Source organism: Podarcis erhardii (assembly GCF_964252035.2).
Source record: "Podarcis erhardii genome assembly, chromosome: 11".
NCBI classification, from domain to species: domain Eukaryota; kingdom Metazoa; phylum Chordata; class Lepidosauria; order Squamata; family Lacertidae; genus Podarcis; species Podarcis erhardii.
Genome location: NC_138501.1, coordinates 48,462,386 through 48,488,991, shown reverse-complemented (window position 1 = coordinate 48,488,991; position 26,606 = coordinate 48,462,386). Strand labels below are relative to the sequence as shown.

The following is a 26,606-nucleotide window of genomic DNA, read 5'->3' as shown; positions in this document are numbered from 1 at the left end:
TGTGACACACCTTTTCCACAGCTCGTTGGCAGAGTAGATTGTCTGCATGCAGCAATTCTCAACCTGAGGGTCCCCAGATGTTGTTGGACTACAACTCCCATCATCCCTGACCACTGGTCATGCTGGCTAGGAATGATGGGAGTTGTAGTCCAGCATCTCAGATAAACAGGGCAGCATCCCCAGATCTTGGAGGGCTGCTGTCAGTCAGAGTGTACCTTGCTAGGCCACATGGACCAATGATAATTAGACTCATTATAAGGCAGCTTCATGTGTTCGCACACGTATGTTTCTGCACCACTTTTTCTGCATCCATGCTTACTTTTCAAAATCTTCAAAAGCGCAGAAATGCCGATGTTTACTGATTTAGAAAAAATATATATAAACCACTCAATAAAACAAAGAATAATCTCTTAAGCAGTGTGCATTCTGCAATATAATGAGATGCAGATAAAATCAGCAGGATTTAAAAGCAGGTACATATCTGGATGGGACGTGGGTGGCGCTGTGGGTAAAACCTCAGCGCCTAGGACTTGCCAATCGTATGGTCGGCGGTTCGAATCCCCGCTGTGGCGGGGTGAGCTCCTGTCCTTCGGTCCCAGCTCCTGCCCACCTAGCAGTTCGAAAGCACTCTTAAGTGCAAGTAGATAAATAGGTACCGCTTTATAGCGGGAAGGTAAACGGCGTTTCCGTGTGCTGCGCTGGTGCCAGCTCGCCAGAGCAGCTTCGTCACGCTGGCCACGTGACCCGGAAGTGTCTCCGGACAGCGCTGGCCCCCGGCCTCTTAAGCGAGATGGGCGCGCAACCCCAGAGTCGGTCACGACTGGCCCGTACGGGCAGGGGTACCTTTACCTTACCTTTACATATCTGGATAGGTCTGGACAAAGTCTTCTTAGCAAGCATCAAAAAGCAGTATAGTTAGAGTGCCTGAATAGCACTAACATGCAGGGAGTTCCATGGCATAGTTGTGCCACCGTGAAAGTTGGGCAGACGTGGAATGATTCTTATAAGACACTTGTAAGAGTGCAAGCCCTGTAAATCCAAGTGGTGGAGAAGGCATGAGAGGCGCATTGCGGTCCCTCAACTAAGCAGGTCCCAAGGTATTAAGGGCTTTATATACCAATAGGAAAACTTGGCCCAGGAGCAAATCAGCAGGCACTGCAAACCTTTGGGCCGAGGTGTGGTATGCTGGGAGGGTCTCATTCCTGTCAGCAGCTGCACTGCAGCATTCTACGCTCACTGCACTTTCCAGACAAGGGAAAGCCTCACATAGATATATAAAGTTCAGTTTAAGGGGAGAAATAGGGCAGATCTGTCAGATCTGCACAAAGTAGTCCAATGATAGTTTTGACTGGATTGCTCAGGTGGTTAGAGCACGGTGCTGATAACACCCGGGTTGCAGGTTCATTCCCGTATGGGACAGCTGCATATTCCTGCATTGCAGAGGGTTGAACAAGAGGATCCTCAGAGTCCCATCCAACTATGATTCTAGTATTCTTTTGTGGGAAATATTAAGTACTGTATTTTTTGCTCTATAAGACTCACCTTTCCCTCCTAAAAAGTAAGGGGAAATGTGTGTGCGTCTTATGGAGCGAATGCAGGCTGTGCAGCTATCACAGAAGCCAGAACAGCAAGAGAGATTGCTGCTTTCACTGCGCAGCAATCCCTCTTGCTGTTCTGGCTTCTGAGATTCAGAATATATTTTTTCTTGTTTTCCTTCTCCAAAAACTAGGTGCGTCTTGTGGTCTGGTGCGTCTTATAGAGCGAAAAATACGGTATATTTCGTTGCCAGTAATACTTTAGATAAATAATATTGGTGTTAGGTAAAGCATTTACTTGCATATTACTTCAACAAATGACATTTATGGTCTGCATCAGCTTTCTGCAACCTGGGGCCACCCAGATATTTTGGATTACAGCTCCCATCTGCTGGGAGTTGTAGTCGAAAGCATCTGGCAGACACCCCATCCGAGAAGGCTGATCATTATCAAATGAAAGATGGCAGTTTTGTCACTGCTTTTGATTTGTTTAGTATTCAAATGCTAATGCTCATTATATAGACAGCAAAGCAGCAGTAGAGTTTGTGCTTCCTCCAAGCCGCTTGCGGTCTTAATAGCTGCGGGTTCTCTTTCCTTCCCAGATGGAGCTCCGGTTGTGGCTCACTATGATATCTCGGACACAAATTCCGACCCGGAAGTGGTGAATGTAGACAATCTATTGGCAGCTGCGGTAGTCCAAGAGCACAACAGTTCTGTCGCTAACCAGGACACTGGGCCTACTTGGAGGACGAGAGGGCTGCTAGAAGAACTGAATGCTGAGACAGGTGAGTAGGGGAACATTGTCCCAGTCCTACGCTAGCTCCTGCACCTGGCCTACGCTGTTGTCCCCCCACCGCGACTCTTCATCTGTAGCCTGAGGTAATCAGGCCTGCAGCAACAAGGCATGCAAACCCATTCTTTCCACTGCTCGCTATTAGAAAACATAAGTGTACACATTGCAAATATGGCTGAACTGGCATGGTTGTTGTTGTTTAGTCGTGTCCGACTCTTCGTGACCCCATGGACCAGAGCACACCAGGCACTTCTGTCTTCCACTGTCTCCTGCAGTTTGGTCAAACTCATGCTGGTAGCTTCGAGAACACTGTCCAGCCATCTCATCCTCTGTCGTCCCCTTCTCCTTGTGCCCTCCCAACATCAGGGTCTTTTCCAGGGAGTTGAGTCTTTTCCAGGGAGTTGAGTCTTCTCATAAGATGGCCAAAGTTTTGGAGCCTCAGCTTCAGGATCTGTCCTTCCTGTGAGCACTCAGAGCTGATTTCCTTCGGAATGGATAGGTTTCATCTTCTTGCAGTCCATGGGACTCTCAAGAGTCTCCTCCAGCACCATAATTCAAAAGCATCCATTCTTCGGCGATCAGCCTTCTTTATGGTCCAGCTCTCATTCCATACATCACTACTGGGAAAACCATAGCTTTAACTATACGGACCTTTGTTGGCAAGGTCTGTATAGTGAAAGCTATGGTTTTCCCAGTAGTGATGTATGGAAGTGAGAGCTGGAGACAAGCTGTATTCCAAGCAGGCAAGCATTGCCCCCTAGAGCACCTGTGGCTGACCACTTCTCTGGAAGTCCAAAACAGACAGATATTCTTCCTTTCATTCCCCAATAAATATCCTGAGTTTAATCCCTTTTCTCCCGATACCTCAGCTACTCAAAAATAGCCAGTCCTTTTGTAATACAAACCAATGGGGTTCAGTACATGTGCACAGTTCCTTGCAAAAGATAGTGAAAGAGAGAGAGAATATCTGAACTTCTGATTAAATGCTTAAATGCTTAAATGAGTGAAGCCTAACATTTTTATGGGATTCTGAGACCAGTAAAAGTTGGCCCCTTAACGGAAGGCCGACTCATGGAGGTAAAACTAACTTACTCTGACATTTTTATTTTTATTTGCAAGTCTCTGTGTGTGATGTGTCACTTTTCCTTTTTCCCACCTTTTCTGAATTATCTGGTGTTTGGTGTCAATGGTTTAGAAAGATATTTCTCTGGAATTTCTCACAAAAATCTTCCAGACCACACAATTGTTTAGGGACACTTTTATATTCTCCAAGGATATTTCACAAAGTTTTCTTAACCTCTGGGTCCTTTCGTAAATCCAAAAGTGCTCTTTGGGTTTATTTTTTTGTAGAGCTAGGCTGGTGGAAGGGACTCTCAGCAGCTTTTCCAGCAGGTGGACAGTAGACTGTGTCAGGTTCAACCTGGTGGCAATCAGTCATTAAAAAAAAGGTCTGTTTTTATACAAAAACAGGGTCTGCTAGGAAGGAAAGTCTTCTCCCCGTCCTCCACTCCCAATCCATGGCTGGTATATTTTGCAGTGGCAGTCTAATGAATGGGTCTTTGCTTGATGGTGAGAAACGGCTTCTTTCTAAGGATTTCCTGCAAGGGTTATCAGGCTGCTGAATCTTGGGTTGGGTTGTCCTTTTTCTTTGCCTTCTACAGATCACTTGAATGCTGGATTCCTGGCAAGCGGCAAGGCCCCCAGCAGCAACACCCAGGTCAATGAAGAAATTAATATAGCATCATCAGATAGCGAGGTGGAGATCGTGGGAGTTCAGGAACACGCAAGGTACTAATTTTCCTTTTAAGCACTGAGTCCATCTAAATACTTGGAATTAATGTTTGAAAAGGAAGAAAATGCAGATCAGTTGGCCATGTTACTTTTTTCTGCCTGTGGGTAGGTTTTCTCCCGCCCTCTGTTAAGACGACTTGCCTTTTCCCAATCTAACCCTGGAATTGCATACACATTAAACATGGACCTAGCGTCAAATATTTGATTGATATTTGGGTGCGACGGAATCTGCCGAACCCAGAGGCACAGGGCACAGAGAAGGGTGCCTTCAGCATACCGCGTAGTGTGCACAGCTGCTACAAGCCGCTGCAAGCTTATTTTTAAACGAACTAAAGCAGCAAAACCATAAGGGAGCAAAGCAAAGGGAGAACCCGAGTCTTAAGGAGATCATTTTTTTAAAACAGGAAAGAAGTGTTTCAAGCGGCAGGGGAGAAAGGCATTCCAGACATAGGGAGAAGTGAAAGCAGAGGAGGAAGTGAAGTGGAAGCAGAGGAGGAAGCCAATGAGGTGTCAAAAGGCAAGGCAAGAAGCGAGAGCAAAGAACCGTTTGAGCAAAGGTGCAGAGCCCAGCTGCCCCTCAGTTTCCAGTGTGAAGGCAGGTCTGCAGCATAAGATTTCCACCACCCCCCCCACTCTACGCAGGTACTGGCTGCCGGGGACCACAAGGAAGCCTGCTCAGCATCTGGGCACAGACAGTCGCTGTCGTCCTGGTTTCATGCTCCTCTTTCTAGGGGGCGAAGCTTCAGGTGGCCTTGGGGTCTGGCCAATGGCAGGTATCCAACCGGGCGAGAGTTAGCCCTTCACTGACCCTGTAGGACCTTCTGGCCACTGGAACGCGATGAAGCTCTGATCCCAGGTTTCTCCATCCGTGGCAAGGGGAATACAGTGGTGCCCCGCAAGACGAACGCCTCGCAAGATGGAAAACCCGCTAGACGAAAGGGTTTTCCGTTTTGGAGGCGCTTCGCAAAACAAATTTCCCTATGGGCTTGCTTCGCAAGACGAAATGTCTTGCGAGTTCCTGCGGGTTCCCCCCCTTCCCCCCCTTTTCCTAAGCCGCTAAGCCGCTTATCAGCGGATCCGCTAAAAGCCACTAAACTGCTAATAGCGCTAATCCGCTAAGCTGTCAATGGGCTTGCTTCGCAAGACGAAAAAACCGCTATACGAAGAGCCTCACGGAACGGATTAATTTCGTCTTGCGAGGCACCACTGTACAGGCTGTAAGCGGGTTCACCTTTCAAATACCAGAGTCGCCTTTTGAACGCTAAAACAGTTTTTGGAAATCTGGAAGTGGGAGTAAGTGCATTGACATCTCTGCAAAATTACATAGAATGCGAAAGGCAGGTGGCCTTTTTAACCCGTGTCATTAAAAAAAAAGTGGCACAGGATGATATTTCTCATTGCTTTGATCTAGTCAGGCGTGGTTGCAATCCAAGGGCCTCAACAGGCCCCTGTTTTCCCTGATGCTACCTCCCCCTACGCATGCACGTTAGGGGGGCATTGCAGGAAATGTGGGTGCCTCCCATATCCTCATCCACCACCCCACTCCCCGTCATGTCACTCAGCTTACTCGTGCTCAGGAGAATTGAAGATACTGATGGGCTTCTACTCCCATTGCATCAACTAGTTCAGCATGGAAGACCACAGCTTCTGTAAATACCCTGTAACAGCCCAATCCTTGTAACATTCTCTGTATCTCAGAAATGCCCTAGATGTTGTTCTTGACTGACTAGACTCTGAGCCAGCCACTGTTTCCTCTGCCTAAACCTCCCACCTTGGTAAATACCAAGATGATAATACTGACCTTGGCATGGCTGCTGTATGGATTGCTTAAATAAAGACCTTGAAAGCCCTAAACGGCCTCAGCCCTGTATATCTAAAGGAGCATCTCTACCCCCATCGTTCTGCCCGGACACTGAGGTCCAGCTCTGAGGGCCTTCTGGCGGTTTCCTCCCTGCAAAAAGTGAGGTCACAGGGGACCAGGCAGAGGGCCTTCTCGATAGCCGCGCCCGCCTTGCGGAACGCCCTTCCATCAGATGTCAAGGAGATAAACATCTGCCTGAATTTCCAAAGGCATCTGAAGGCAGCTCTGTATCAGGACGTTTTTAATACTTTATGTTTAGTTGTATTTTTGTGTTCCCGTGTTTTATTCCGATTTCTGCCCTCTGCACCGCTTTGATGGTGTTACGCCACAAGCAGTCTAATTTTTAAAATAATAACAATAGCCATAATAACAAGCGAAGTGCTTTGAAACACCCTCAAGTGCTGTATAAATTGTAAGGACGGTTCGGTGATTATCCTTTGGTGCCCATTTCACACATGAAGTTAATTCCTCCAAATTATGCTACATTTTAAAAGCCCCTTTACACCTCCCTCCCTTATCACATTTTAGCCAATGTTGTTGTTGTTTAGTTGTGTCCGACTCTTCGTGACCCCATGGACCAGAGCACGCCAGGCACTCCTGTCTTCCTCTGCCTCCCACAGTTTGGTCAAACTCATGCTGGTAGCTTTGAGAACACTGTCCAACTATCTCATCCTCTGTCGTCCCCTTCTCCTTGTGCCCTCCATCTTTCCCAATATCAGGGTCTTTTCCAGGGAGTCTTCTCTTCTCATGAGGTGGCCAAAGTTTTAGCTTCAGGATCTGTCCTTCCAGTGAGCACTCAGGGCTGATTTTCTTAAGAATTTTAGCCAATGCTTGGACATGATTTTTCTGTCTCCCTCTCCCTGCTTTGATGCATTCATTTTGGCGAGCCCTTTGCCAAAGAATTTAGGGTCTTAATGCATCTGTGTAAACCAGGGATAGTCAATCTTTTTATATATACTGCCCACTAATGCATCTTCCTTGATGGTAAAATTTCCTTACCGCCCACCGGTGCTTGATGGAAGGAGGATTCATCTTGTGCCGTAGAACCCCCTACTGCCCACCTAGAATCCTGAAACGGCCACTCGTGGGCTGTAGGGACCAGGTTGACAACCACTGGTGTAAACCACTCCTTGTGCTCCAATAGGAGAGCCTTGATGGGCATGTCTTTGTCTCCCCTTTGCTTTCCGCAGATGCGTCCATCCTCGGGGAGGAGTGATTCAGAGTGTGTCTTCCCGGAAACACGGCTCAGGCCTGCAGTGCACCCGGCAATCTGAACCATGGACAGGTGTGGCCCCCCCGCAGAATTGGTCTTCGCCGCCCGAAGTGGTGGATCTCACGCTGGACGAGGACAGCAGGCGCAAATACCTACTGTAATGCAACTTCACTGTGTTTTCTAGTCACTTAGCCCTCCTCTTCCTTTTGTGGCACAGAAGTTTCTGGTTATCGCCTCAGTGTTCAAAGCCTCTGCTCCTGGCATTCTGGAATTCAGAGTCCTCCGGGAGGGTTTCCTCCTCTTCTGAACTCCTCCTCCCCCCCCCCCGACACCCTCCAATTAAAATTGCATCATCAAGAACTTTCCTTGAGATACTGACCCCTCTGTAGTCAAAGGGAGCTTTCCCTCTTACGGAAAACTTAGTGGCACTGTACTTCAATAACAACTTCCAGGTTTTCTTTCCATTGTGTGTGATTAATTTAGAGCATTTGTTGACAGCAGCAGTGACACCTTCCAACCCATGCCCTTTAGAGAGCCGTACAATTGCTTTAATTCACCACTAAAACGGATGTTGCCGGTACATGTGGGGCTTTATTATTATTTTTCCCCTTGCATTTTTTTTATTTAAAAAAAATAAAATAACACCACTGGCCCAATTTGTTCATAGCTCTGAATGCCCCCATCATGATTGTAGTATAGCTGTGGGAGCTTAGAAGGGGGCATTCATAACGCAAGTTGATTTGGTTGCAAAACCAGCAGGACTTGATCACAAAAGGCCTCTAGCATGCACTGAGCGGCTCTATTTAAAACCCTAAAGATTGTTCTCGACATAATTTGTAGCTTGCACACTGCTCAGTGCTCAGTCTCCTCATAATAATGCATTTTATTTTTTCTCTCTAGACTACTGTACTGTTACTGGTCATTTGGCCCAGATTGTTACAGCCTTTTTTTGTTTTGTTATTGTTGTCGTTCACCCGAAGCAAACAAAAGCACAAGGAAGTGACGCATCACAAAAGTACCTAATTCTGATCTCAGGTGTGGTTTTCATGTTAAGCTTTAAAGGTCTGGGTGCAGCCTAACCCGTATCTCTACGTTTTTGGAGGTATGTAAAAGCAGAACATGAGCACCAGAGTGGATCCTTCTGCCCTGGGCTGCATTTGTACAAAGGAATTTTGGTTTTTTAACAAACCTTTAGCACACTATCCTTCCTGTCCTCCTCTTGGCAAGAGGCTGCTGGGTCGCTAGGGACTCGCCTTCCAAGGGAAGCGTTTTCGCAGCTGGGCGAATGTTTACAGAGTAGGCCCAGTTCAGTCTCTTCCCAGGGTGACTGGCACCTACTCTGTTCGAAACAGAGCAAGAAATAACTCGCGGAGAGGAAGCCTCCCGTAGCTTCTCTGAATATTACCACCCTACAGAGGAAAGCATGAGGCTCTGTATGCAAAGCATGTATGATCAAAAGTAGAACATATCCTGTTACATAGCCCCCCCCCCCCCCGGAGAATTACCCAGCACGGCTTTGCCTTCATTCGATTGCTGCCGCAGAAAGAGCAGCGAAATCTGGAGCAGCAAGGGAAGCTTTGCCACATATATGGATCACTTCATGAGGACGAAAAAAGAATGGGAGGGGTTTGGGGTTTCCTTTTGTGTGTGTGCATCTTCAGAGACGAGGTGTTAATCTGTAAGTGTACCTTTGCTTTTCATACTAACATGAGAAATGGCCCTTGAATTTACCTTCTTTTAAAAACTCGACTGAGCACTGCTGGGCTTCACCAGCTCTTGGGTTTATGCCCCTTGGCTTTAGAACGGTTCCCTGGCCCAGATTCTGCAAATGCCTTCTGCAAGTCCGGGCATTTGCTGCAAGCCAGGGTTTCTCCTTCCCCACATGCCTTCTGTTCTCTTGCAAGGGCTGATAGGACTTAGACAGCAGCATAATGGCAGCTGGACTCATTGGGCACATTAGATCTTCACGTTTGTCCAGTCACCTTTAGCTGTAGAGTCCATTGCACACCCAGACCAAGTTGTTCTGCTAGATTCCTGATCAGTGTTGGCTTCAATCATTAATGCATCTGGGGCAGTTTCTGAATAATATGTGGGCAATGCCCTGTGTTCCTCAAGACTCCTTGAATGCCTTGACAGTTCAAAACGGCATTCCTGCAGTTGTTTCAGTTCTGTTATTGGTAAAATGATCTTTCCTTATGCAACGGCAGTAGCTGTTGGTGGACCAAACCTTTGCATATGGTAAGGTTACCACTCTGTACCTGGGTTATCAAGGAGTAAGAATATTCTCTCTCTCGAAGTGTAGGACACGCCAAAGCTGAAAAGCAACTTCAGTTCACGCTGAGCCTTATAAGAACAGAAGAGGAATGTCCTGACATTCAGACAGGTGGTATTGGAAGGGAAACAATCTGGATTGCCATGCTTCTTGTTGTCCATAAAAGCCCTAGATAACCTATGCATTCCCCAAGTGAGGTTGGGGGGGGCAGATCAAGCCCTTGGTCCCACTGAGTTTTGCTGAAAGCCAAGCCAAGAGTCTGCACTTTGGGGGCAGTTCAGTCATCATTTATACTGGAGTAGATACAGCCTGTTGAATAGACATTGGTTTAGTGGTTAATGACACACAGCCAGCTTTCAGTTTAAAATCTCATTGTTGTGCAATCCCTGCTTGTGTTGTTAGGTTGAACTGAACAACGTTTATGCTTCCCACAAAGTTCTTTATTCTCACTAGATCACACTGCCAGTACTAAAAAGACCTTCCTAAGTCCCCATCTGATTGTCATTTGAAGGACAGTGTGGGGCTTGTTTGCCTTTCTTAGTTTGGTTCACTGGGCAAGGCTTTTGGGAGAGGGTTGCCTTAGATAGTTCTTCAGATGTGGCAGGTCTTAAGATTGCTCTTGATGCCAGCTATGAGCAGTTTTGCTGACATTACAAAGTGGGAAGGATGTGGTCACTCTTAAAAGTACAACTTGATAACAGGTTTCTGCAGATAACAGGTTTCTGTATCTCCTTCCCTTCCCCCACTCTCTATCAATGACCACAAGGTGGACTTAGACTCTGGGACTCGGATTTTATTGTTAGATGGAGGCAGTCAGGACTTGATTTGTTGAACAGATAATGCTTTGTTGTCCTGGCCACAGTTCCAATAGACACCACTGGGCTTGCCAGCTTTTGATCTGGAGACTGCACCTGTTGCTTCAACACCTGCGAGGTGGTGAGGCCTTATTTCAGACTGTAGGCGAAGGAATTGCATGTTTCAGGGCTCTGCCATCTTAGCAACATCCCCACAAAATGGAAAACGAGGATGTTTGAGAGAAGTCTAGGCTGCAGCTCCCTCTCTGAAGTAGTTGCCCGGGCTCAGGAAACAATTTTTTTTGGGAAAAGTATTTTCATGGGCAGTTTCTTCCGCCTTCAGCCTGCAATGTTAACATGATTATGCTAACTTTGGGAACAGTGTCTCCTTCCCCCGAGCTAAAATTGCCAGATTGTGAAATCTGAGTCCTGCTTGCTATGGCAGGCAAAGCAGCATGGACCGAAGTTGTACAGCAGACCCAGGCAGTGGTTGCCAGAACAGCAGGGTGGTGTGGCATTACTCACCTGCCATCCATCTCAACATGGAGGTTGCTGCTGGTAGAGGTGAGGGAGGTCAGCGCACTGCGGGAGGAGCAGCAGAGCCAATCTGACGCTGTGTCCACGCCAACCTCCTCTCCTCTCCCTCTCGGCTCTTGGTAGAATCCCCCATGTTGGATAGCCAGGTGGGCAACGCCACTCCACCAGCCGCTACTGTGCACAGGACACATTGGCCCTAAATGGTGTCTTCACCTACCACCCAAGGCTGTTAAAGCTATCAGTTGTGCCTGCAGATCTTTTGCCGCAAAGGCCACCCCTTCTTTTTCTCCTCACTCGCTGGTTCCATCGCTCTCAAACTACATTGCGAAATGAACACCAGGCTCAAAGTCACCTGCGCACGAGAAAGCTGCTTGGGAACTGCTTTCTCATGGCCCTGTCCCATGTGATTAGAGTGTGTGTGTGTCTGTGTGTATGAGAATGACACTGCCATGAGGCATTGGCCAGCTGCCTAGCTCTTCCCAGCTGGTTGTGGCATGCTGGCAATCAGGTGAGAAACACCAGTCGGCCTGCATGTCCATTTCCAGTTTTCACACATGCCTGTGACGACTGCATGAATTTCATCATGGGGAAGTAATTCAGATGGAGGTGCGTTTGAAAAGCACCGGAGCAAGCTAACCAGGCAGCCTTTGGCTGAGAACGGCTGCTTCATTACTACCGTTAATGAAGTTGCCTTTTGAAACATGAAAATTGGCTCTGGTTAGAAAATCTATGAGCCATGCTGGTCTACTAAGCTGGTAATCCAAGTATCCTCCCTTTTACGCTGGCCAGTACCAGAAGCATCTAGGAGTCCTTCCTTTTTTAAAAAAAGAAAGAAGCAGAAGGGGGGGGGAAAACTTTGTATATGCTGTGACTTCCATGTACATATAAAAAATATGACTGCATTCTAACCAAACTTCCTCCAATTGTGCACTGTGTTTGTTTTTAAAGGAATCATGAACTCCAAGCTTGATAACCAGTTCATGTCTCTCTCTTTTAATTTAAAAAACGAAACAAAAAACACTACGTTTCTTTTGCCGACTTGGGTAATTTTTCTTAAAGCTATTTTTCTTTTAAAAAAGAAAGAGAAAAGAAACAAAAAATTCAAACCGCAATCACTGGATAGTTAATACATTACTTCTTCGTCTTCTTTTTCCTTTCCCCCCTTTTCTTCTTCATCATCTTTGTCTGAGAGAGCAAAAGGTCGCTGGGACTGATTTTCTCTTTTCTCAATGGATAAGTGAAATTGTAGCCATCATATGGCTAAGAACAAATGCACTTGATCGTCCTTGCACAGGCCTGTGAAACATGCACCCATCCTGGCTTCCCAGGCACGCCTTGCAAAGCAGCAGGATCTTTGATAAAAAATGTGGCGTTTGTGCCACAAAAATACAGATTCTACCCAAGAAACTGGCAGGCTGCATCTTGGGCTCTTTGTTTTCCTTACAGGCCTGGTTTTAGCAGCTCTGCTCTTCTTGCTGGAGCTCAAGCTTGGAATCTTCCAGTGGAGACAAAAAAAAAAAATTAAAAAATTAAATGCTTAGAATTTATTGTTTTCAGTTGTGTAACTCTTGAATTAAAAAAGACAAAAAAAACCCACCCACACAAAAATGTTCTTTTTAACACTCATTCTCGTTTCCATCTAGTATTTAATGGTCTTTGGAGAAGAAATAATAATAATAATAATAAAACAGAGTGTTATAAAATATATATATTTTTTGGTGCAAGATGAGACTTTCTGTTTTTTTTGGAAACAAGTCTGTAGCATAAAGTTTAAACTATTTTAAGACAAAATAAAATAGAGTGGATTATTTAAACAATATCTTACTTTGTAGTGTGTGGGGCTTTGGGGGAGGGGTGGGAAGTTTTGGGAGATGGCGTACATGGACCTCACTTACCACTGCTTTACTGTTTTCAAGTTATAATAATAATAATGATGGTTATAATTTCTTATCACTGCATCAAGCTTCCCTGGTCTCCTACATCCTAGTCCCCACACTCCAGCCACTACACCATGACAGCTCTCTGAAGTAGGTTTTAGGTTGTATTTTCACTGTAAGAGGCTGCCTTATATTGAGTCAGACCAGTGCTCCACCTAGCTCACCATTGCCTATTATTATTATTATTATTATTATTATTATTATTATTAAAATTAAAATTAAAATGTCTTTACCCCCTTCATTTGTAGATCTCAGGGCGGTTCAGAACATAATAATAATAATAATAATAATAATAATAATAATAATAATTTATACTCCGCCCTCCCCAGCCAAGACCGGACTCAGGGCGGCTAACACCAAATATAAAAACAATTGATTAGAATACAGCTTAAAAAACAAAATTAAAATACAACATTAAAATGCAGCCTCATTTCAGTGGAACTCGATCAAAAACTTTTTTGGGGATAAAAACGTCAAGTCTTCACCAAGGCTAACAATCCAGACTGGTCGTACATGGGCTAGAAAAAAGCCAGGGAAGTCCCCAATTAGGAGTTCCAACACAGAAGGAAAAAGGAAAGAGGGGGAGGGGATCAAGTTGATTCCAAGCCAAAGGCCAGGTGGAACAACTCTGTCTTACATGCCCTGCGGAAAGAAAATAGAAGATAAAAATACACAAAATACATAATGAAAGTAAGAGCAAAAGCAAACCAAGAATCCCACAACACATTTAAAAGAGTATCAGATATATCTAGTCCAACCCCCTCAATGCAGGACTCTCAGCTCAAGCATCCATGACAGATGGCCTTCCAACCTCTGCTTAGAAACCTCCAAAGGAGAAGAACCCACAGGGAGGGAGACTGTTCCACTGTCAAATAGCTCTTACTGTCATTCTTCCTGATGTTTAATGTTCATCAGCCAAAGCCCTAGTTCAGTGATGGCTAAACTTGGCCCTCGAGCTGTTTTGGGACTACAATTCTCATCATCCCTGACCACTTAGCTTGGGATGATGGGAGTTGTGGTCCCAAAACAGCTGGAGGGCCAAGTTTGGCCATCACTGGCCTAGTTAGAGAGAAACGTTTTTGCTTGGCATCTAAAGGTGTATAATGAAGGCGCCAGGCGAGCTTCCCCGGGGAAAGCTTTCCGTGAACGGGGAGCCACCGCGGGAAAGTGTTGCTCGTGTCGCTACCCTCCAGACCTCTCATGGAGGAGGCACACAAAGAAGGTTCTCAGATGATGATCGCAGGGTCCAGGTAGGTTCACCTGGAGAGAGGCGATCCTTGAGGTATTGCGGTTCTGAGCCATTAAGGCTTTCTATGTCTACATGGACTGGCAGTGGATCTGTCCAGGAATTCTCTCCCAGCCCTACCTGGAGATACTGAGGATTGAATCTAGGAGCTTCTGCAGGCAAACTACCTGCCACGGGATGCGGGTGGCGCTGTGGGTTAAACCACAGAGCCTAGAGCTTGCCGATCAAAAGGTCAGCGGTTCGAATCCCTGTGACGGGGTGAACTCCCGTCGCTCGGTCCCTGCTCCTGCCAACCTAGCAGTTCAAAAGCACATCAAAGTGCAAGTAGATAAATAGGTACCACTCCGGCGGGAAGGTAAACGGCGTTTCCGTGTGCTGCTCTGGTTCGCCAGAAGCGGCTTAGTCATGCTGGCCACATGACCTGGAAGCTGTATGCTGGCTCCCTCGGCCAGTAAAGCGAGATGAGCACCACAATCCCAGAGTTGGCCACGACTGGACCTAATGGTTAGGGGTCCCTTTACCTTTACCTGCCACTGCACCTAGGTGCAGCAGAGGAGCTACACACACAACTCTGTCCTGCCACAGAAAGAAATGGAAGATTGGGGACAGGGGTTGCCATGGCTGCACACCTGTGAATCGCAGCATCCTCTGCCTGAGAACTGGGCCTGAATAATCTTGAGCTCATTTTGCATCTTTGTAGTAAAATCGGTGCCTTTCCAACACGTCTCACAAATGTCAGCGTGATGCTCCAAATAGGACTGTTCAGGTAAACTTGCATCGCCCATTCATTTGCTTTTGCTGTGTTGTCCAGCAGGTGCCCTGAGACTAGCCAGCCCTTCTCAACTCTTGGAGGTCACCTGAGCTATCTTGCTTTTAATTTTTTTTCAAAAACCTGTTTGCAAATAGCTCAACAGGTGCAATGCTCAGCTTCTCGGGTGACTCTCTCAGCCTCCCAGCTGTTGAGACACCTTGTGGAGTTTTAAGAAGAGAGTGGTCTTTTGTTTCTGTAACCTAATGGGAGTTTTCCTCATGCCAAACCATGTCTGGTATGTGTTTCTTTTTTAAGAGTGACTTTGCCTTTGCCTTTGCCCCCATAGCGACACATGGCCACTGGGTCTGGTTATCTGAAGTCTGGCCCTTTAAGTGGACACAGACAGACAGAAGGAAGGAACCATCTTTTTAAGGGATTATCCCTCTCCAAATCGGATTTAAGAGGTCACTGGGAGTCTCTGGAAGTGGAAACAATTCTGGGGCTCTCTCATTTTCTCTCTTCTAACAATAAATTACCCACCACCACACCTCCTCCAGACTAAGCCCAGAGCCAAGGTGCAACAATGGCAAATTCTGGGGCAGTTTCAAGCCACATCCTGAATTTTGCAACCTGCATAGATTATGCAGATTGAATACCTTTGCATGGTTCCTTTTATTTTGCCCCTTCTAGTTTGGCTGACCTTGGGAAGGGGCAGCAAGCTATATCAGGCACTGATCTATCCTAGCTCTCTGATCATTGGAAATTTTATTTGGCAACTCCTCTGCCCTCTGAGATCCACACATTTTCAGGCCACAGCAAGGTCTAGAAACTTGCTTTTCAAATGAAGTTGTACCTTGGAAGTTGAACGGAACCTGTTCTGGAGGTCCATTCAACTTCCAAAACTTTCGGAAACCAGAGCGTGGCTTGTGGTTGACTGCAGGAAGCTCCTGCAGCCAATCGGAAGCCCAGTCAGATGTTTGGCTTCCAAAAGAATGTTTGAAAACTGGAACACTCACTTCCGGTTTTCGATCGTTCGGGAGCCAAGACGTTTGACTCCCAAGGTGTTCTGGAGCTGAGGTATGATTGGATCAAGCAAGGCAACATTCTCAGAAACTGATCTTTTCAAGCCGGTCTTCTATGAGCTTCCTGTCTGCTCACCAGATTATGGCTTACAGTGAGACCCATGGATTGCATGAAGATATGATGCTGTAGGACAGGGCCAAAACATTTCCCTTCACTGACCACTAAGTTGTGGGGAACTGTAGAAGAATAGCCAATGCTCTTGAAGAGGAGTGTAGATACTGCTTCTGGTTGTGTGTGCGCCTTTGAATCTTCCCACTACACTTGCTATCCTCTCCTGCCACCAGTGTGGCACACTGCACCCTTTGAGAACTGCACCCTTTGAGAACTGCTGGCCCAAACTGCACGCAAAAAGTGTCTGTGTGTGTGTGTGTGTGTGTGTAAGAGAGAGAGAGAGAGAGAGAGAGAGAGAGAGAGAGAGAGAGAAAATTTGCAGCAAAATGTGAGGGTTAAAAAACAACCCTTCAAGTGTGTGGAAATGTGCAGAATGGATCTTAAGATTGCAAAAACGAGAAACCAATACAGTGGTGCCTCGCAAGACGAAATTAATCCGTACCGTGAGGCTCTTCGTATAGCGGTTTTTTCGTCTTGCGAAGCAAGCCCATTGACAGCTTAGCGGATTAGCGCTATTAGCGGTTTAGCGGCTTTTAGCGATCAGCTGTTAAGCGGCTTATCAGCGAATCAGCTGATAAGCGGCTTAGCGGCTTAGGGAAAGGGGGGGGGGAAGGGAAAAAACCCGCAGGAACTCGCAAGACATTTTCGTCTTGCGAAGCAAGCCCATAGGGAAATTCGTTTTGCGAAGCGCCTCCAAAACGGAAAACCCTTTCGTCTAGCGGATTTTCCATCTTGCGAGGCATTCGTCTTGCGGGGCACCACTGTATTGGCAGATACACCCATCACCTGATGTAACAACAACAACAACAACAAAGACAACAACCCCACCCATCTGGCTGGGTTTCCCCAGTAACTGGGCAGCTTACAGCATTTTTAAAATACAATAAAAACATTGTGTTAAAAACCTCCCGATACAGGGCTGCCTTCAGATGTCTTCTAAAAGTTGTGTGCAGTCATACCTCAAGATAAATACACTTCAGGATAAGTATTTTTGGGTTGCGCTCATTACTTCTGGGGTTTGGGTTGAGCACATTACTTCCGGGTTTCACTGCTCGTGCATGTGCAGACGGTCAAAATGACGTCACGCGCATGCGCGGAAGCAGCGAAACATGACCCGTGCACGCGCAGACGCGCTGTCGCTCTTAAGTTCTGTTCAGGATCTGAACGGGGCTTCGGAACGGATCCCGTTTGCATCCCGAGGTACCACTGTAATTCTTTATCCCCTTGACATCTGAAGGGAGGACGTTCCACAGTGCGGGCCCCACTACCGGGAAGGTCCTCTGCCTTTCCCCCTGTAACTTTGCTTCTCACAGTGAGGGAACCAGCAGAAGACCTCAGTGTCTGGGCTGAGTATATCCTTCAGGTATACTGGGCCGACGCCATTTAGGGCTTTAAAGCACCAACACTTTGAATTGTGCTCAGAAAGAAAGGTGATATTTGAGGTTTGCAGTCTGCTTTTCAAACCCTGAGCAGTTTATCCAGCAAATATTTGTAGGTGAGGAGCAGCTTTTCCTTTCTACTTCTTCTCTCCCCACTGCTCCCCTGTGTTGGGCAGGATTCTGGCACAGACCAAGCTGTAGGAGCAATGCCTGGTTGATGCTTGCTCTTTGTGGCATACGAAGCCCACCATGTGCCGTCACGCCCAGGCAACTGATGGCTGTAGCTGCTAGGCAGATGGCCAGCTGGCCCACATCAGCCCTCGAGGCAGCCTTCCCTCCCAGCCTGAGGGGGTCACCGGGTTTGGCATCTTGTATTCCTCTGTGCAAGTCTTGCTCTGCTTTCTATTTGCAGCAGAGTGGCAGTGGCATGCCTTGCTAAATCTAAACTCACTAGGTGGCGCCAATGTTAGCTGCAAAGCTTGAAAACTATCGCAAGCTGAAAAATCCAGCACAGGAAAAATGCGATTTGGAAACCACTGTGGCTCTCGAAGAAGGTGGATAGTTTCCGCTGTCCTTCTGTCCTCACTGCTCAAACAGGTGCAGCAGGTTTTTGAGGAGCCCGTTTAACCAAAAGTGAGAGTGGGACAGAAAAGCAAAGGTGCAAACCGATAAGAATGCACACATGTATCAGAACAGCTCCAGCTCTCTGATGCCAGCCGAAAACTATCCCAGCCTCTGGACTTCATCCTGATTTACTTGCACAAAGCTTAGGTTAGACTGTGTCTGGTCTTTATTGAGCATTCCTTCTGAGTTGTTCTGCAGGGCGATTATATAGCAAGGAGCATTCATCCTGAATTTGTGCTTATTTGCATCTGGCACATGTATACACGCGTTTCTGTTTATCATTCATTCATCCCACACTTCTCAGTTCATTTCCCTATCGCGTTCCTAAACACAAAAAGCTGTGGTTTTATTTTTTAAAGTGGATCTGCTGCACAAGGTCTTTAATTCACATTATTTGTGCAAACCTCACTTTCTGGTCCGTGCTCAAATCTTTCCTGCAAGAGACAGGTAGCTGAGAGGTGACCCAAACATTACAGAGGTCCAGTGACCTCTACGAACATGAGAAGACAAGAAGAGGCTGCTGCCCATTGAGTTCAGCATCCTGCTCCCCTAATAAACTTTTTAAAAAACCACACACAAAAACCACACCACATTATTTGCTCTGGTCCATGGGGTCAAGAAGAGTCGGACACGACTAAACGACTAAAGAACCACAAAACAAATAACCCAGAGATGCATTTTAAATAAAAGCACACATTCTACTCATGTAAAAACACCAGGCAGGCCCCACAAATAACCCAGAGATGCATTTTAAATAAAATGACACATTCTACTCATGTAAAAACACCAGGCAGGCCCCACAAATAAGCAGAGATGCATTTTAAATAAAAGGACACAGTCTGTTGTTGTTTAGTTGTTTAGTTGTGCCCGACTCTTCATGACCCCCTGGACCAGAGCACACCAGGCACTCCTGTCTTCCACTGCCTCCCACAGTTTGGTCAAACTCATGCTGGTAGCTTCAAGAACACTGTCCAACCATCTCGTCCTCTGTCATCCCCTTCTCCTTGTGCCCTCCATCTTTCCCAACATCAGGGTCTTTTCCAGGAAGTCTTCTCTTCTCATGAGGAGGCCAAAGTATTGGAGCCTCAGCTTCAGGATCTGTTCTTCCAGTGAGTACTCAGGGCTGATTTCCTTCCGAATGGATAGGTTTGATTTTCTTGCAGTATGTGGGACTCTCAAGAGTCTCCTCCAGCACCATAATTCAAAAGCATCCATTCTTCGGCGATCAGCCTTCTTTATGGTCCAGCTCTCACTTCCATACATCACTTCTGGGAAAACCAGAGCTTTAACTATACGGACCTTTGTTGGCAAGGTGATGTCTCTGCTTTTAAAGACGCTGTCTAGGTTTGTCATGGCTTTTCTCCCAAGAAGCAGGCGTCTTTTAGTTTCGTGACTGCTGTCACCATCTGCAGTGATCACGGAGCCCAAGAGAGTAAAATCTCTCACTGCCTCCATTTCTCCCCCTTCTATTTGCCAGGAGATGATGGGACTCACGTTGATTCCCGGACCATCCGTGGGCTGGATTTAGAAGGCGATTGGGCTGCATCTGGCCCCTGGGCCTTAGTTTGCCTACCCATGACCTACAAAGTCACTTACAGACTCACTGTTAAGACAGTGTTTATGGAATACAATCTTCCATAATCAGCTACAAATCATCGCCAAAGAAGAAAGTTCAAGGGCAAATCAAGATGAGCCCTGAGTGAAGACGTCTCCTAAAACAAATCTTATATAAATGGGGGAAGACCCAGACATCCTGTCTTTTACCAGACCAGTCTTAAGCTGTCTTTCTGAAGCAGAATACCATTCAGCTGGCAGACAACTCTTTAGGGTGTGCAAAATGGTTTTTATGGGCCTCATGGTGAGTCTAGTCAGCCTGCAGTTCTGCCTCCGCCCTTTGTATCTGATCCTAGGGAGGCTGTTAGGATCAAAACAGGTGACACAATTGTAAGTCCAGTCACAAAAGGATGAGAGGAAACATAAAATGAATTTCCAACCCTAAAGCCGGCTTTAGATCTGGCGAGCCTTTTGAAGACTTGGGGACGGAGAGGGAGGGGGAGGTGGCAGGCAGGGAGCTGACGGCGAGGACTTTTTAATGCTTCCCTCACCCAAGGTGTGATCTTCTGCTCAGCGGTGGTCAATTCTGAAGAAGACTCCACCCACCGCCATTTGCCATAAACAAACATGCACTCCAATCGTACTGAAAGCAGGGGAAGGTCCCAGTCAAATTTAATCATGCAGCCCGGTTTCAAATTCAGATGATAAAAATGGCGGCTTTTAAAAATGGCAAGTGCTTATATGCTGAATGGCATTTCTTAGGGGAAGAAATCTAAGCTAAGTGTGGAAGTCTTTCAATTATTATCAAATGCCTTTATTCAGATTCCAGCCTTTTGCTCCGATTTCAATAATTTAAGACGGATAGATGGATATACAGATAGATGATAGATGATAGACAGATAGATGATAGAGACAGATAGATGATGATGATGATGATAGATAGATAGATGATGATGATGATGATAGATAGATAGATAGATAGATAGATAGATAGATAAATGATAGATAGATAGATAGATAGATAGATAGATAAATGATAGATAGATAGATAGATAGATGATAGAGATAGATAGATGATGATAGATGATGATAGATAGATGATAGATAGATAGATAGATAGATAGATGATGATAGATAGCTAGCTAGATGATAGATAGATTATATGAAATAAATAAAATTGCATTCATATTCTACTTTTTCTACAAGGTGCTCTAAGTGGTGTGTTCAGTGAGCTCCATGGCTTGGGGCGGGGATCTGAACCCCTTTTCCTACACTCTAAACTGGTCCTGCACACCAACTTACTTTGGTAGTTAAGGCAGGTGTGTTTAAGCTCTTTATTCAAACCAATGGTGATGAAAATGGTTTATCCTTGTCTGGATCATGCTCCATTTAGCTCCCCGCCACTCTTAAGCAAACTGATGAAAATTGAGCAGGTAACTGTATTTATTTTGTGCATTTTAAAACATTTATAGGCTGCCTTGATGAGGCAGTCATGTTAAGAAGTCGGAACTTTTGAGCAGTCAGATTTTCAGCAAAAGGCGTTCCATTCCCTCTCTTCATTTATTTCTTTTTTTTTTGGCGACGAATCCCAATGCGGTATATCAACAAACCATCGTTTTGGCTATGAAAATCTGGGCTTTTCGTTCCGCTGGGCTTTCGTATAAGTTCCGTCTTGTTGATTTAATTTCCGGGAGCAGGTCTGAGAAAGCAGCCATTTATTAGCAGCAATTTGTCCTGGCCTGGCTCAGGCGAGGCTGAATAGTTCTCCCTCCGAAGACAGCTGCAAGCTCAGGAACATACCCCAGGGTCTAAGGAACATAAAGAAATTTGATTCCAAGTCGCGAGAAATCTATTGGAAATCTGTTCCAGCAGCGTCTCCACTTTCAGCGGCAGAAAGGGCCCCTCTGTGGACATTTTGCATTTGCCTTTTGTGTTCCTTTGGAGAGGCTTTTCAGTCTCTCTCTCTCTCTCTCTCTCTCTCTCTCTCTCTCTCTCTCTCTCACACACACACACACACACACACACACACACACACAAACACAAACACAGCTGCCTTTCTCCCTGTGCGCTTTGCCTTCTGGCTGAAGCAAAGTGTTTTCTTTGATTTTTAAAATTTATTTACATATTTATCCCACGCTTTAAAACTTTAGTGCAGCCATGTATCTTGTTATGTTTGAGCAAATAAATCACACAAATAATGTGATGGGGAAAAATATGCACATAATTGGAGCCACGGGGTCGCAGGCTTGTTTATTGATCTATAACGCAGAAAAAAGGCACATTCAGCTGACATTTACTCAGAGTAAACCCTTAAGTTCCTTTGAGTAAACCCAGGTTGTCGGTCTGCAATGGGTCTGCCCCAAGTAAAAGTTAGTTGCATGCAACTCTTACAGGTGAACAGTGTCTTGGAAGTTTGTGTTCCAAAAGTTAATGAATAAGACATGTTTTTCCAAGAAATTATTCTTCTGTGTGTTTTGCTGAGTTCTTGAACAATTAGTTCTGTAAGCAAACCACAAACAACAAAAAGAGCGTTCTGTTTAAAAACTTAAACTTAACACATGCAAATATTCATTCCCAGGCTGATTAATTTCTTCCTTTAAAAAGAATGATATTATATGTATGCCAAATATCAGTTCAGCCTGCTCTTTAATACTTAGTAAGGTCTGGAAGTTATTATTTCAGGAATGAGGGCTAGGCACTTTGTGTAAGCTCAGAGGCAATTAATTCCCTATCATTACTTCTTCCAGTCTTTGGGGGGGGGGGAATATTACTGCCTATTAGCATTTATTTAGAGCTTTGGGTTATTCAACATACATAGCACATATTTTCCAAGGAATCTTTACAACAACCCTGAAGGGCATGCCAGCTTATCAAAAAGGCCTGGGAAAAGACATATAAAGATTTGAAGAAAATGTGGGAAATGATTGTTGTTTAAAAAAAATTTAAGTTATGATATTGAGATGTACAGGACTTGATGGATTGTTTGAGAAAAAGACTTTGTTCCGATATGTGAGACTGGATGCCAAGCCAAGTCCAACTAAACTCTATGGAAGGAAGAAGCCCCAGACAAAGAAGAAAAAGAAGAAGATTGGCAAAATAAATTACTGAACTGTGCAGGACAAATTATTATTAAAAGGGCATCTGTTTAATACATATTTTTTAAGCTTTGTGTATAGATTTTCACATTAGTATAACTTTTAAAAGTCACTTGTAATAAGATGAAGGTTTTAAAATTGGATTAATTATATACGATTTTATGGATGTGCATATTATAATGTATATTATAATGAAACCAAGAGGGGGAGTGGAAGGAAGTCAACCAAAAATTATGGTTTAATTTGGTTATGATTTTTCTTCACTGTCGTCCCCCCCCCCCGTTTTGTTATTTTTGGAAAATCAAAAAAATGTTATCAAGAAAAGAAGAAGAAAATTCTCAGAAGGAAACATGTCTCCTTCTCTCAAAATACCAGAAAAGTAATCCATTGAAATAAACCTCATAACGTGTAACATAAATACTTTTATTGGAATAATAATAACAATAACAATAAGAAATACAATGTACAATGTCATCAAAGTAACCAGTGGTAGTGGCAAATATTATATAGACAGACAACAAGAATTCTATATATAGAAGGGCTTATTTATTTACAGACAATTTATGGACAAACGGGTAAGCAGAAGAAGAATATATAGAATGGATAAAGACAATGCGAAAAATTCAGAAGCGACATAAAGAAGTCAGAAGAAGGAAGGAGGGAAGTCAGCTCGTAGGATCAAACTATAAATATAAAATGTTGCAGAGTTGGTTTCATATTGACAACTACGGTATATGAAACACATAAAGAAGACAGCAAGAAAGGATTCAGTTATACAAGATCTAGGTTTCAAATGGATGTGATCAAAGTGAAATTACTGAAGGCCGCATACAGCATATTATTAGAATGGGAGACGAAAGATGAAGAGGTAAAATCAGTTAGGATTAAATGGGCACAAGATGTAGGTCACAACATTATGATGGAAGATTGGGAAAAATTATGGAAAACTGATTTAAAATTTACAGATTGTTCCCTATTGAAAGAGAATTATATGAAGATGATGTACAGATGGTACACGACACCAGTGCAGTTAGGGAAAATGTACAAAACTAGTTCAAATATATGTTTGAAGTGTAAGGAAACGGAGGGGACATTTTGTCATATGTGGTGGGATTGTAATGTAATTTTTAAAAATTGGGAAATGATATACAACCAATTGAAGAAAATTTTCCATTTAACATTTGTTAAAAAAACCTGAAGCATTTTTGTTAGGGACTGTAGGGAAAGACCTGCCAAAAAAACTGAAAAACATCTTCATGCACGCGACAACGGCTGCGAGAGTTCTAATAGCACAAGGATGGAAGACTGAAGAAATCCCAACTAAAGAATCATGGCAAGAAAAATTGATGGACTATGTAGAACTGGCAAAACTGACATACAAGCTACGGGACAAGGATAACTGTGACTTTAAAAATGAATGGGAACCCTTTACAAAGTATTTGAAGACACAACACAGTGAACTGGACTCCTTGGCTGGCTTTGAATAAACATTCACAAACTTTTTATTGATAATAATCAGCTAAATAGTTTGAGGATCTATACAACTTTGTAACATGCAGAAAACAGCATTCTCAGAGAAATCAAAGACTGAGGGAAGCTGGGGGGGTGGGGTGGGGGGGTTTGTGTGGGAGGGTGGGGGGAGGGAGGAAAAATGGGGAGAAAATAAGGATGATATGTTTCTGGATAATATGTTTTGTTTTAATTTTGAATAATTTTTTTTTTAAAAAAGCCTATAAATAAAATGTAATATATTATGTATTTGAAGTATGAATTTTAGAAAACCAATAAAGAGAAGAAGAAGAAGAAGAAGAAGAAGAAGAAGAAGAAGAAGAAGAAGAAGAAGAAAGGTAATCCAACGAAGCTGAATGATGGGGGAGAATTCAGGACAGACAAAATGAAATACTTCTGCACTCACTGCGTAGTTAATCAGTGGAACTCCCTGCGCACCAACTCACCAACTTAGATGGCTTTAAAAGAGGAATTAGACAAATTTCGCAACCAGCCTCTTGGTGCTTCCAAGATGAACACCTCACCAAGATGGAAAAGAGAGAGAGAGTTTGACCCCTCTCAAACCATTACCCAGCACTAGCTCTCTCAGCCTGAAATTTGCGATTCTATAACCAAATAAAACAAAGTCTGAGTGAAGCTCAGCTATCTTGCAGAAGGGGAGGTGTCAGTGGTTGAAATACAGTGAACTCTGCCTACTTGCACCCCATGCAATTTGCTGGTTAGGCAAAGCATTGAAACAAGTAAACAGCTCGTCTCGGCTTTGTTCACTATGACTTCAAAACAGAAGCGGAGCGAGGTGGAATTTTGTACTCCGCAAACCCTGCAGTTACACAAGGAATTTCCAGCACTTATTAATACACGACCATTTCTGAAGTGGAACAGAGAAATCATTTGAAACGCAACGGAGCAAGACTTCCAGAGAGAAAGTAAAGGAGGGTGCAGAGACCCATTTCTAATTAAAATTGTTATGGGATTCCAAGGAGGCGAAAATTTAATTACATACACTGGAAGCGGTCCAGGCATTCATACTTAAATGCCTCTAACCTTGTGAAAAGCTACGTGGAATTTTTAATCGTCAATATAAGTATTAAGCATCCAGGGACAGCATCCCTAGAGACACAGGTGATGCTTCTGATTTGCTATCAAGGTGATGCCTAAACGTGGGACAAGAACAAATTCAATAGTTGAGGAGAGTGGGGAAGGAGGAAAGCCACCAATTTTGGGCAATTTCAGGCATTGCAAACATGGCAAAAACATATGAATGTGAAGAGATAATAATCCACTGGGACTTTTTAGTCTAGAGAAAAGGCGAGGAAGAGGCAACGTGATTGAAGTTTACAAAGTTAAGCTGGAGAAGTTTAGAAAGTTATTCTAGAGAAAATTATGATGGAAAAAGTGGCTAGAGGGAAAAATATCCTCCCTCTCTCATAACATTGGACCATCCAATGAAGCTAAATGTTGGAAGATTCAGGGCAGAAAAAATAAAGTACTACTTCTTTTACTTTATCTATTGATGCTTATTCAGAGATATACAAAAATACATACCCATTACAAAGTATTTTTTTTAAAAAAATAATATAGTAAGATAAAAACAGCTACTTAGTCTAGAAGAGAACAAACTCAGAAGAAAAGACTAGAGGAGAGACGTAACGAAAGAGAAAGTGAGAAAAAAAGAGAAAGAGAAAGCTAAAGAAAGTTGGAAAAGAATAAAAGAACTTTTGGCTCTATATTCTGCAGCTACATACAATATCCATTTCTTAAAATCCACCCACTCTATCTTCTATAAACCAGGGTTTTTTAAATCTTCAAATCCCAATATTACAAGCTCATTTTCTTGTAAAAGTCCACGAGAAGTTTCCAATCCTTAACAAATGTCAGTAATGATTTTCCTCTAACTAAACATGTTAACTTGGGCATCTCAGCCAGATCCAGTCATTTTATCAGCCATTCTTCTATAGTGGCTAGGGCTGTGTATTTCCATCTTTGGGCATATAGCAGTCTTGCAGCTGTAATCATATATGGGAATTATCTTTGATAGTCTTTTTCTAATTGTCTCTTCATTAGCTCTAAGAGAAAAAGTTCTGACTTCAGTTGAGTGTGTGTGTGTGTTTTACAATTTAAAATACTCATCTTACATCCTTAAGATATCAATGACTTCCCTTCTTCTCTTTCCATGGTTCATTTTACATATCATAAATCCCTGCATATTTTGCAGAAACTATACCAATCAGTATTCCTTTATTGCATCCATCAAAACTGTTGAATTTATCTTAATGCTACCAGTGTTTTCAGTTGTACACAATTATTTCCCATATATTCAATAAATGTTTTCTAATCTTTAAACATACAGTGGTACCTTGGGTTAAGAACTTAACTTGTTCTGGAGGTCCGTTCTTAATCTGAAACTGTTCTCAACCTGAGGTAGCACTTTAGCTAATGGGGTCTCCTGCTGCGCTGCCACCACACGATTTCTGTTCTCATTCTGAAGCAAAGTTCTTAACCTGAGGTACTATTTCTGGGT

The 26,606-nt window shown here is 44.1% G+C and overlaps 1 protein-coding gene across 7 annotated transcripts in view; it reads left to right on the top strand.

Moving 5' to 3' along the window:
• Window positions 1–11,641, top strand: part of ARK2N (arkadia (RNF111) N-terminal like PKA signaling regulator 2N) — a 63,996-nt gene extending 52,355 nt beyond the window's left edge. For 4 of the 7 annotated variants that reach the window (XM_081881554.1, XM_081881553.1, XM_081881555.1 and 1 more), the window contains 4 exons: window positions 2,138–2,320; window positions 3,990–4,116; window positions 4,524–4,718; window positions 7,171–11,641. In XM_081881554.1, coding sequence (XP_081737680.1) covers window positions 2,138–2,320; window positions 3,990–4,116; window positions 4,524–4,718; window positions 7,171–7,354 — 689 coding nt within the window. In that variant the 3' untranslated portion in view covers window positions 7,355–11,641. The remainder of the gene's footprint in view (window positions 1–2,137; window positions 2,321–3,989; window positions 4,117–4,523; window positions 4,719–7,170) is intronic. The other 3 variants (XM_081881557.1, XM_081881559.1, XM_081881558.1) reach the window with 3 other exon arrangements.
• The last annotated feature ends 14,965 nt before the right edge of the window (window positions 11,642–26,606 follow it).